Genomic DNA, 12,521 nt, shown 5'->3' with positions numbered 1-12,521 from the left:
CAGGGGCCAGTCATACCCAGCCAGTTCTGAATCACCGTGTCAGACCTGAAATTGTCCCGTTTATTTCTGTGGAGGGGCAGCTGTATCAAGGGAGGTGCCCTCGGATGGGCGGGACTCAGGGCTCTGAGGACGAGGTCAGGGGAGGGGTAGCCGGCTGAGCAACCGAGCCAGGCTCGTTTCCAAGCTCACCTCTCAGGAAAGGTGTAAACGGGACTTTCGTTTAGACCCAAACGGTGCCATTTTCTCTTCCTTCTCTCCCTTCTGATCTTCTCAATTTTTAGATACTAACCATGATAGACTACGTGACTGTCACCAGAATCTAACTGGGCCACGTGGCAAACATTGAGAAAACGGCACTGGGCCGCAGAGATGGCCGGCGGAACCCAGCACACTCGACGTGGGCAGATGGGGAAGGGGAATGAGTGTCAGACGCAGGCCAGTTCTCTTCAGTTTTTACAGCTGCCTGTTGATGAGTTGGCTGCTGGAAAGAAAATGTCATCATTATCTTTTAATGCTATAAGTTTATTTCAAAGAAAAGAGAAACAGAACAAACACAACCTTTGCATTTGCGGGAGGGGATGATTTTACAATTTTGGAAAAGGAAAAGGAGCAGTCGTATCAAGACCTGGCCATGAACTCGCATCCACAGTTGCGATGATCCCACAGCGAAGCACAGACAGTCCTGCCGGGGCCGAAGCTGCGGGGCACGGCTCTCTATCACTAATGTTTGATGTCGCTCTTTCACGTGGACAGAAGCCGCAGAGAAATCCTGCGAATATGATATCAATACTAAGAAACATGTGTTATAAAAGCAAAATATTGATACAAACAATATTTTCCAGAGTGCACATTTCGTATAGACTTTATTGTATGAAACTAAGTCAAAATTAGAAGCATTGGGTTTTCTTAACCAAGGTTTATTTTAACTGAATATAAACGCCAAGGCTTTTCTTAACCGTAGGCTTAAGAAGGTATCTTTTAAGCAGAAGCAACCAGGGCGATGACCACACCTACGATGCCTGATGGGAGGAAATTCATACATGAAATGAACAGGCTGCCTGTGGTTTGGGGACGCTGCGATCCTAAAATTTCCAGAAAAATGAAGAGGAGCCGACCGCTTCGACATGGTAATACGTGTAGCTGCCATTTTTAACCAAACGTGTAATGAAATGTTAAAACGGCGACATGCTGGACTGCAAGGGCAGCCGTGTCTCAAGCCACGAGACACACGGTTGTCACTCTTCTACTGCTGGGGCACAGTCCTTCCACAACTGAAACGGGAAAACATTTGCGGGGGGAACGAAAAAGACTTAGCTTCTCGTCAGCACAGCGGACAGAACAGAGGGAAGAGCATCGAGAGAAGAACCAAACAGTAGACAGACCTGCCTCCGGCGGCCCCGCCCCCCACGCGCGGGGCTCCCGCCCTGCGCGTCCACGTGCCCCGTGCGCGCGGTCGGCAGGGACGTCACCCGGCCCAGAGCCTGTGCGCGCTCCCTGGCAGCAGCCCTCACTGTAGCGAAGGCTTTGCCAACGGAGCACAGGGAGCACGCGCCTTGGGGGCTGGTCGCTCCGCGTCCGCCCTGCGCCGGGGGTGGGGCAAAGCTCCGGGCTCAGGCCTCGTGGAGTTCGCTGCTCTCTCTTTGGCTCTGGATGACCGCGGCCGCCGGGGAGCCCTCCTGGGTGTATATGACCATGCTCGTCAGCTGTTCCGTTTCGCCCGGGACCACGGCCTCGGCGCTGAGCGCGGCCCCGGCCTGCAGGATCTCCTGAGAGCCGGCCGTCTCTATCACGGTGTGCGAGTACACGCCCGTCTCGTCCTGCACCCCTGGGGGCAGTTCTGTCACGATGTAATGAGTCGCCCCCTCGGGAAAGCCGCCGCCGGACTCCTGGACCATGGCCTGGACCAGCTCCTCGGTCACGATGATCTGCGAGATCTCGCCGTCCGACTCGGCCAGGTGCACGCGCTGGCCATGGGCCTGGGCCTCCTGCATGATGATCTGGGAGCCCTCCCGGGCCAGCATGTGCACGGTGCCCTCCTCGTTCACGATGACCTGTGTGACTCCGTCCTTCATGAGCTGGCCGGCCGCGGCCGGGTCGCAGACTGTGAACTGCAGCACGCCCTGCACCACCTTCCTGAGGGCCAGCTGGGCGCGCTCCTGCGACGCGACCAGGGCCGCGGGCCGGACCGCCCGGCTCAGCGCCCCCGCGGGCTCCAGGGCGGTGCCCCCGTCCTGCACGTCGTGGCACACGTGGATCTCGCGGGCCTCGTCCGGGGCTGCGGCGGGGTCGGCCGCCTGCCCTGGCAGCGGGACCAGCACGTCTCTGGGGCCGGCCCTGCCCCTCTCCTCGGCCGCGGCCCGGCCCTCCGCCCCTCCCAGCTCGGTGACCGCGCACAGCAGGGCGTCCAAGGCCGAGGCCGTGTCCGGTGGGGGGATTCCGGTCTCGGCCAGGTCTAGAATCCCCTGCTTGGTCACCTGCTGAATCGCAGCCCCGCTGGGGCTGAGGGGCGCGTCCATGCCATGGCCTTCCATCGGGGCCCCCACGACCACCACCTGCGTGGCTCCGTCTGCCAGCTGCTCCGGCACCCCCGGCCCGGGCGCCACGCTGCCCACGGGTGTCCCACTCTGCCCCGTGGCGATGACCTGCCCGTCCTCCGTGATGTGCACCACCCGGGCCACCTGGCCGGCCAGTGCCAGTGTCTGCAGCGTGGCCGCGGCCGTCTCCTCCACGGAGGCGTCCAGGGCGAAGTCCCCGTCGTAGCCCTGGATGATGATGACCTGCTGCACCGGCTCCGCCGGCGCTGCCGGCCTCCTGCTGCCCCGCAGGGGCCTGTCCTTGACCGGAGACTCTTCGGCCAGCGCGGCCGCCGTGAAGGGGCTGTCCGTCTCCACGAACGTGGCCCCCTGGCCCTTCAGACGGCATTCGTAGGACTTGGACACAATGCCTAGGGGAGACAGGGACCAGTTAGAGCCCAGAAAAATGACTTTCAGGCTTAAAAGTAAGACAGCTCTTCCGTAGAAGCTTTAGAACCTCAGCTGCTCAGAGCAGCCGGCTCCCAGCCTCAGGGCCTCGGGCCGGCGCTGGGCGCTCGGAGGGCTCTGACACGGGTGCTCCCGGCTAAGAGCGGACACAGAGGACGGCTGTGCTGTGAGGGAGCGATGCCCACACCCCTGGTCTACTGTCCGGATACAATCTCATCGGCCTCCCTTCGCTTTTCAGCTCCTGGGGAAGGGATACGGTCGAGTCCTCTCAGTTACGGTCATTTCTAACAAGGTACTCAGTCGGTGGTGGTGAGCGCAGACCAGTAACCGTCAGTAGCAGAATCTCCTAACCCAAAGGAAAAATCTTTTTTTTAATGTCCAAATATTAGCTACAGTATATTTGTTTCTTCGACAAGAAGAATGAAAGCTCTGCATATTAAATTTATAAATAAGCCCTGGATAAACACAGCTCTACGAATTTCACCTTCTGTGTCGGGCGCTAAGCTGGGGGCAAAGGCGGATGGCCCGCCAGGCGTGCCCCCCCCATCCCCCGCCGGGAGGCCTGTGGGCGAAGCCCCGGGCGCCCAGCCCAGATGCAGGGGCTCTGCCGCCGGGGCTCAGGGGCGGCAGACAGGCCAGAACTGAGTGCGCAGCCGCGTCAGCCACGAGAGCGGATGCCACTCTGTCGCTGTGATGTTTGGCCAAGCGCCTGGCATGCAGCCACCATTCAGCAAAGATGCGTTTGTTGAATGACTTAAATATCGTGTAAGGTGAGAAGCACTACGGCAGAGAATAAACACACTCAGGCTCACAGCCAGCCGGAGGGAAAGGAATATTCAAGCTCTCCCGTGGGGCTGGGAAGGGGAAGAGCCTGGAGACAGAGCGGCCCAGGACCAAGCAGGGGCGAGCCTGGGGGGCCGGGGGCTCGGGCTGGGCTGGCTTTTAGGGGATTAGGTAGCTCGGCCCCCGCCAGGCTCTCCGGGCCTCTTCTAACAGGAGGCACTAAGACATCTGGACCACAGTCTGCGGAGAGAACACACCTGTTGAATGTTTTTAAGCAGGAAAGTAAAACGAGTGCATCTGTTTTAGAACTGTGACAGAGGGTACAGCATTTATTATCATCAATACTAGCCCAATTCCTCTTAGTGAAAACACTGTGACTGTTTCAGAAAATGCAGAGATAAGCCCTTGGGACAAGGGCATATGCAAAATGCAGGGGTCAGGAGAGCCCAGAGGAGGGCAGGACTGGGGAGAGAGCGCCTGCAGGCTGCTGGCCTCAGCCCGACGGTCGGTCCCATCAGACAGCAACTGTCCCTCTCAGTCTGCATCTGTAGTCTGGACATCTGCCCGCCCAGGAAGGCAGAGCAGCCCTGAGAGGCCTGCGGCTGCCGCCAGACTGAGAGTTTCAAGCCCATCTTACAGATCCCGGGGCTGCAGGCCTGAGCTGGTCTCCCGTTACAAAAAGGAGGCTCTGGCCGCAGAACCGAGGGTGGAAGAGGAAGGATGTGGGGAGGGTGAGAGGCAGGGGCGGGTGCTGAGGACGGCAGGGTGTGTGCACACCTGGCCCCCAGTGCCACCTGTGACACAGGCGATGCTTGTTTAGTAACTCGATGGAGAAAGTATGAGTGAAAATTGTTGTCTGTCCTCATAAAAAAGACAGGGTTTAAACAGAGTTCCTAGTTTCTCCCTTAAGCCCTTAATTTTCTATCAGTTTCTTATTACCGCCTCCTTCCCTCCTAAGAGAATGACCTCTAAATGATCTGCAGTATTTCTTTATCTCAATGGCAACCACTTTTTAAAAATATTCCACTTTAGTCTCCCTCATGTAGGTCCTCTTTTTTAAAAAAGCACACTTTACCCTTACCAAAGGAGAAAAAAGGATTAAGAATTATTAGATTATTATTGCTAACATCCCTTAAACATAAGACAATTTTGCTTACTGTGTTGGTGCCAGTCCATATGAAAGCATTTCTTTCAATACAGAGTCCACTTTAAGCAAAGACCCAGACAAGGCCTGCCTTTCAGCGGGTATAGCATCTCAGGCAGGAACCACAGAAGCTGTTAAATCATATTTACCAAGAGGACACCGCGGGCTCACATCCAGACTGTAGGCAATGGTCCCGGATTGCGAATCATGTGTGTGAAGTTATAAAAATGCAAACTCCCGGCCCATTCAGTGTGTGCTGGGACGTTTCATGTTCTGCGTCCACAGGTTCACAGGTCAGAAGTCTCAGGAAGTCAAGCCACCGCATCCCCCTTAACTCTTGAGGCCAGAGGGAACCTCCCACTCAGTCGGGGTGAGGGAGCCATGGGGTCTCCCGGGGCCCTGTGCTGCGGGGTCAGCGGGGGCAAAGCTTGGGGTGCGTCCTCGGGACTGATTTTCTGTACACCGTGTACTTTCAGCCTCCGAGGCTCTGATTCCCAGTGAGGAAGTGCAATGTATAAGTAATCCATTTTTGTAAGCAAACATTAGGAACGATTAACATTTATTCTTTCTCAGAGAACTCTCTATAGGGCGAATCTTAGAAAGCTCATGGAACCACAGACTCTGTGGTCAGGAAAAGACCTGTGGGTCAATGGGACCATCTCCAGAAGCAGAAAATCCTGTTTGCTCATTCAGAGAATGTGGAACACCGGGCCCAGCAGACGCTGCTCGGGGCTGGGCAGACAGCGGCGGGTGAACCAGGCCCAGCTGTGCCCTCACCAACCAGGCCAACATAAACCATCTTTTTTTTTTTTTGGCTGCAGCATGTGGGATCTTAGTTCCCCATCCAGGGATTGAACCCATGCGCCCTGCAGTGGAAGCGCAGAATCTTAACCACTGGATCACCAGGGAAGTCCCTACCATCACATCTTAAAAGCTGTTCAAACCTTCCCAGAGGACGGTCCCAAATATCGCTGATTCCGGCTAAATGATCTCCCTTACTATGGCTTTCTCTTGTTTACCCTCCTAGGAAAGGGGGAGGGGGGACAACGGGGACCATGCAAGCAGGCTCCCAGCCAGCTCTGACTGAGGTGTTCAGTGGCAAGCAGCCACCGAGCACCCACTGCGGGGTGCCAGGCGGTCATGGCACAGGGCAGCAGCCCCCACACTGGGAATCCTACCACAGGGGCTCTGCAAACTGGCCCAAGGTTATGTGAGCGGATGGAGAGTTTTAGGGAATCAGCCCAGTGTGTCTAAACTCACCTGCCCGGGGATGTGCCTGCCTTAGAGATATCCCCTCCACCTCCCCGTGACCCTCTGCTTTACAAAAGGAAAACACACCCTTCACCATGGGACCCTCAGGAGGATTAGAGTTCAGAAGATAAGCATGAGATCAGGTTAAACCACTCAGACCCTAGAAGAAAAGGGCTGAATCACCTGTGGTCCATATGCTTTAACCTAATCATGTGGTCACTTTCTGAACTTTAATCTTCCTGAACTCTCTCTCGTCAGGGAGGTCAGAATGGGGCTCAGCGTAGGAGCAGAAGGCCTGCCCGAAGGGTGAGGCACCCCACGGGCTCTGAGTTCACCCCTCCACGTAGGCCTGGGTCTCACCTGGCGGGTGTCGCCATCTCTGCTCAAGTTGCCACCTGCTAGGAGCCCAAGATCTCCCGTCTACCACACCTGCCAACGTCTTCCTCTGCTAGGCCTGCAACTCCTCCCCTTGCCTCTGCGTTTCTACGGTGGATGGAACATTCCTCATGCCTTCACTACGCTCTGAACCTGATCCAGTTAGTTTCTGCCCATTCTCTACATCCAAGGTCATTTCCAGTTTAGAGTTTGGGAGAAAACAAGAAATACGGACACAAAACATAAAGAAGGCAGCCTTCCAATCACCCTCCCCCACCCCTCACTGATCACTGCCCTTACATTACAAGAGGAGGAACCACTGTAGCTGGGATGGAACAAACACCCTGCTCTTTGGTATTCTCCGAGGGAAACGCTACAGGCTGGAGTCCAGGCAAGTCCCTTCCTCAGTCTGCAGCTGGACGCGGAACCTCCTGGGTGTAGAATTATCCTCTGAATCCCGTGCAGCACTGATACTTATGCCATCCTGAACTACTTACTGACTGCATTTGAATCCGGAGGTGGGTTAAGCCACTTCCAGACCATTAAGTGAGCTACGTGGGTAAATGCTGCCGTCACTATGGGGTGTGACCAAGCTCATCAACAACATCTTCACCTCGGCTCAGCCGGAGCCCAGTGAGCCCATCACAGTTCATAAATGTGAGTGCGGGTCTATATTTGATTCAGCAAGTTAATAACTTCGAGTGCTGTCCGTACTTCTTTGAAGAATAGCACCTATAAAATGTAACAGCCTCAATCAGATTGAAAAAGATTCACCCACTGAAGACTCTTCCATTTCGCCCATAATGAATTAATGTTGAGCTATGTAGAAGTTCAAGTGTCATTTAAACGAATGTGAATCTCTTCTGTAACTTTACATTCTGACCGGGCTATGACCAAGAATTTACTGGGCACTTCAACTTCAATTTTTGAGATCTTTCTAGTAAATATGAACTGTAATGCTCACTAATGCAAATGGCCAAATGGATACAGTATCTGGAACACAGCAAGTTTGTACAGATTTCATCCTTAACTGCTTAGTCTCTGTTACTGCTCCAAAACTGCGCAAATCTTTAATGAAGCACGATAATCAACATATTATTTACATCATGCTTGACAGTTTTCAAAGACAACGTAGGATTTCAGTATGCTAATAGTAGCTAATCAAATAACGTGTCTAAATCAGTCTTTTGGGGATCTGTTTCCAATAGGACAATAAGTAGCTTTGTGTAGAACGTGCAAATGCGGGTGAAATGCAGCCTTATGCCTGTGTATGAAATCCCAACTCACTGCTTGTTTGCTTTCCTTCATGAGTACAGAGGTATTTTACTGCCTTCCCATAGCTCAACGCACTGAAAGTTTACAACTCGGTTGAAATGAAGAGTTCTTTTCGGGGCGGGGGGTGCGCGGTTTGAGGAGCTGTTTTCAGGGAGGTGCTTTCTAATTAGGCTCGCTTCTCCAGAAGGTTTTTGTGGAGCTCAGTTCCTTCTCACCTGTCCCCTTTGAAGAGGACATCTCCAGAGCTGAAAACACAAGCTCCGTCACGCAGGCGCGGAGGGGTTAAGCTGCAGACCCACGCTCCCCGGAACCATGCTAACGGCTCTGTTCTGCTGTCTGCCGAGCTGCTGGGAAGCTACAAATAGGGTTTAGTACCTGACTACTTCCTTTTTGTGTGTGTGTGTTATTCTTTCGTTACTGTCATCATTTTTTTCTCACAGAATAAGTACCTTATGCTTTTGTTAAGCTTACATTTAATTAAAACGTACGGAATTTGTGCGGTAAACTCAAATGAAACAAATAAAACAAGGCCCCCTCTCTTGAAGGCATACGTTGTGAATGAAAAATGTCATTACAGACTAAAAAATTTTGCGGCAAACAGGGCCTACAGAGAGAAGTTTCCCCTGTAATGACATCCATAAAATATACAAATGGCACTTTTAGCACCATCCTGAATATGGCATTTTCTGTGCTCTATACACAATCTAAATGGTTTGCTCATAGAGCATAATACTCCATTGGGTTTATAGAACAATCAATGTTCCATAAAATGATGTATTTATCCAGTCGTAGGCTCAGCAGTTACTGGCGTGTGGCACCGCAGGACGGAGGCCGTGCTCGCACGCGGGCTGCAAACCTTGGCTCACCTCAAAGGCTTCATCTCATCTGTGTCAAGTAATTTGTTGAAGACTCAGCTTGGCTTAAAAAAAAAACTTGTAATAAAAATTCATAGAGTTTTCAGGAGAATGAAAGCTGATGACAATAGAAAGGTCACATTGTGTCTCCACTAAAGGGGTCAAAGGTCACGAGCAGTTCTAAAACCGAAAGTAGATTTCATGCATCGCCTAGCAGATAAAGATGGCATTAAAAGGACTTGTGTGGCTGAAATGTCGACAGCGCCAGGGAAGCCTGTGCTAACATCCGATGTGAGCCACTTTGCTGCCACCAGCCAGCATTTATTTTACATTTCTAAGCTACTCCTGAAACGGTATTACGTGTTTATACACTGCTAGGTTACGTCTCAGACACCGTGTGTGTTTTAGATTTTATATTTAGGGAGCGCCCTAAGCTTGAAAACGCTAGGCTGCCTCACCGTCATAATTAAAGCACCTCAGATATGACGCAAGTAAAAAAGTAATGCCTTTTATGTAAAAATTTGGGGCACACATGACACTGTGATTCTTAAGCCACATACAATTTTCCTCAACTTCAGTTTTAAGATGTAATTTTAACAAGAATGTTACGAAGTCACACTGAATGTCTATTAAAATGAAACAATATTAACAGATTAGGCTAATAAATTAGAGCCGTATTTTAACGTCACAAAGCTTCTAAGTTTCTCAAGTGAAAGCAGGAAAAATGACAAATTAAAATTCAATGAAATATAACCTTTTAGAAATTTCAAAGCAGGGAATAAATTATTCTTATAATGGCAGTCACCAATAGTATAGCCAGTCAAATTGATATCAATAACTGCTCTATCATGTATTCATTGTTTTGGACAATAATAATAACCGGTATTCTGGTATTCCTGCAGGAAGCGCCCCCTGCAGCCCAGGCTTGAAGAAGTGCCCGATGCTCCCCACACAGAGAATGCTCTGCGCCCTGGCATCCCTGCAGAAAACCCCGACCCAGTCGTTCAGGAAAGACGATCACAGCCAGTGTGGTCCAGGACCGTAGTGGGCTGTGGACCAAAAGGACAATTTCACCATCTTTTTCTTTTTTTTTGAGAGAGATAACAAAGGACGGTTAGTACCTTATGTCTATTATTTTCAAGGGTTAGAAATGCATTCTGGTCAATGTTAATAAAATTCACACACAATTTTGTGGAGACACAAAATTAAAATTATCTTCAGATTTTGGCATGCTTGTTAAATGTGATCGCTATACAAGTGAGATTTATTTCAGAGCACAGGCTTGTGCTGGTCATTCTGAAACCTACACTGCTGTGCACTGGCCTTAGGATGTGTTAAATACACGACAACCCGATAAACAATTTTGGTAAGTATCTGCTTTATGCCACAAATAAGCACAACGGTCTGTGTTAGAGAGTTATAGTCAAAGTCATTGCTCTGGCCTTCATTTCATGAAGGCCGTTATGTTGTAAGAGATGAGGAAAATTATTTTTCTGTGAAAAATTAACCGAAGTCCACATCATTTCTGAGAAGCTTTCACATAGGTTCAAACATACAGTCTTACAAGACACGCCGTGCGACTTTTACTGAAGGAAGATGTACAGTAAGGCAGGACCCAGATTTAGGTAACAAAAGTCTTAGTCCTTTTTTCCTCAATTATCACCAGTAGTACACTTCGGACTGGCAGCGATCAAAGATAACCAGATAAGACCCCTGAAAGAAATTCGAAGATATCCAGGAAAAACCAAGAATAAACTTAATGTCAAGTTGGAAATGCAGAACCGGCCAGGTTTCTAACTTTGCGTGGAGGGTCTCCACGGGCATTTCCATGGGCACTGAAGAGTGACAAAGAGTAAAAGACAATATTTTACCTTTAAAGTCACAAACCCTAAGAAATTTTGTATTATATCAGACCCTTAGGTCTATATTATCACTCCCCTGCATGAAGATCTAATGGGAATCACACACACAAATCTCACTCAGGAAGATGAGTCCTTTAAGGTCATCTTGACAGGCTTCTGGGGACGGATGCTGCGGGGAGGGCATGTTAACTGTTTCTCTGCTCCTGCCGAGGCCTGTCCATCAGGATGTGACCATAGAACTTTGGAAATTTGACTCGTGACAGAAATAGTGTCATCATGCTTCACAAATGTAACAAAAGGGGACTAAAGTTAGAAGGTAAGGTGCCCTGATCTCGTCATTCACCCACAAAGAGCACTTCTTAAAACAGCCAGTTGGTTTACTAGCAGAAAGCGCTCAGATGCCTTGAACAAGCTAGGGAGGGTGGGGGCTGTGTGTGTCAGTGTACTTGGCATCCTGCATTCATTCTGGGGGTCACGGTGGGCCCTGGCCACCATGGGGGAGCCCATCTGGGACACTCGTGCACTTCCCCAGTGCGGCTCTCACCCTGTGCCTCCAACCTTACCTGTCTCGTGCTCGTGGTACCAGCTGATGAAAGGCAAACTGCGCCCCACACGCTTACATTTGAGGAGCTTGGGGGCTTGAACAAGCAGTGGAGTTTTAGGCCAGCAGCCTTTCTGAAGGCCTTCGAAGACTCTAGATAAACAGCAGCCCTGTCTGTTTACTGCAAGGCTGCCTCCGTTTGACTTAAAGATGTTAACTTAGACTAGCACTGACATTCTTTGTGGAGTTGCAGAATCAGAAAGTTAGGAAGCCCGGCGATCTCTTCCTAAGTGTCCTCTGACCACTTATAAAACTCCCCATACAGATAACGCAGTATTAGGAGACAAGGCCTAGTTTTCGGAAGTTGTAACTGTTACGTGCACTTAAAAGGTAAAATTATGCAACTAAGAAGCCCAGCCAAGCCGTTAGTGGGCCTCCGCTAACAAGGCTGACTTCACAGGCCAACAGCAGATTAAACTGGCCTCCCTTGTTTCTCTGGCAAACCCTATAAAAAGTCACATTCACTTTTGGAGGCAGGCTCAGATTTCCCTTGTTTCATAGAAACCTTCCTATCTTTGCTGAGGAAAGGAGAGCAGGATGACGTCTGTCTCCATCGTAGACACTTTTGTAGGAAGGTGAAAAGCAAACCACTCCTCAGTCACAGCACAGAGGCACCATTAAAATCAAATTTACAGTACGCGGGGCCTGCAGCCGGGCAGAGCTCACTGTTAGTACTTTAATCATCGGCAGGGCTTTCCGAGGTCCCGCATCTGCCCACGGCCGAGCGGCGGCAGCGGTGGTACACTCAGAACGACGCGCGCTTCTTCTCCACGTACTACACGAATCGTCTGCTCTGGGCACGCGGCTGCTGCCTTCCCGTTAGGCTGCTGTGGGTGAAGGCGCCCTGAGCATCTTGTGGCTGGGACCTGCCCCCGAGGATGGGCTCTGACGACAGCAGACACCCTGAGTCTGGAGAGTGAGAACACGGGGCGCCGGCACCCAGGTGTGGGCGGCAGGTGCCGAGGAAGGTCCGGCAGTGAGGACCTGACCACTGAGCTCTGAGACAAGCAGAGTCAACGCTGACTCGAGTCCGTGAAAGTTCGAGTGAGCAGTGGCTGTCGGCCTGTCCTTCCCGGGGTCCACCAGGCTGACTCGGCGGCGGGGTGGGGGGGGAGTGCTGGGTGCTGTCCTGATCTAAGGCTGGCCCGCCCAGCACGCAGCCTTCTCTGCAGTGAGGACAGGACAGAGGCAGGGTCGGGGCTGGGGAGACTACTGGTCAAGGTGGAAGACAATGATCTATTTTTTTCTGAGCCAATGAATTCCACCATCTTTATTTTGAACATCTTCCTAAATACCTAAGTTAAACTCCTCTGTTAAAACTGCAGAGCATTTATATGCCTTGGATAAGAAACATTAAAACTGATTTAAAAATATCAAACAAAAGACAAATTTTGA

General features: G+C 51.2%; 1 protein-coding gene across 1 annotated transcript in view; it reads right to left on the bottom strand.

Annotated features, from left to right (window-relative positions):
- Window positions 1-1,465: 1,465 nt before the first annotated feature.
- Window positions 1,466-12,521, bottom strand: part of ZNF407 (zinc finger protein 407) — a 418,739-nt gene continuing 407,683 nt past the window's right edge. The window contains exon 9 of the mRNA XM_082640310.1: window positions 1,466-2,944. Within this exon, the coding sequence (XP_082496436.1) occupies window positions 1,611-2,944 (1,334 nt within the window). The 3' untranslated portion in view covers window positions 1,466-1,610. The remainder of the gene's footprint in view (window positions 2,945-12,521) is intronic.

Source organism: Mesoplodon mirus, assembly GCF_964341445.2.
Source record: "Mesoplodon mirus genome assembly, chromosome: 13".
In the NCBI taxonomy this organism is placed as follows: domain Eukaryota; kingdom Metazoa; phylum Chordata; class Mammalia; order Artiodactyla; family Ziphiidae; genus Mesoplodon; species Mesoplodon mirus.
Note: the sequence above shows the minus strand (reverse complement) of the source record. Positions and strands in the feature narration are given on the sequence as shown.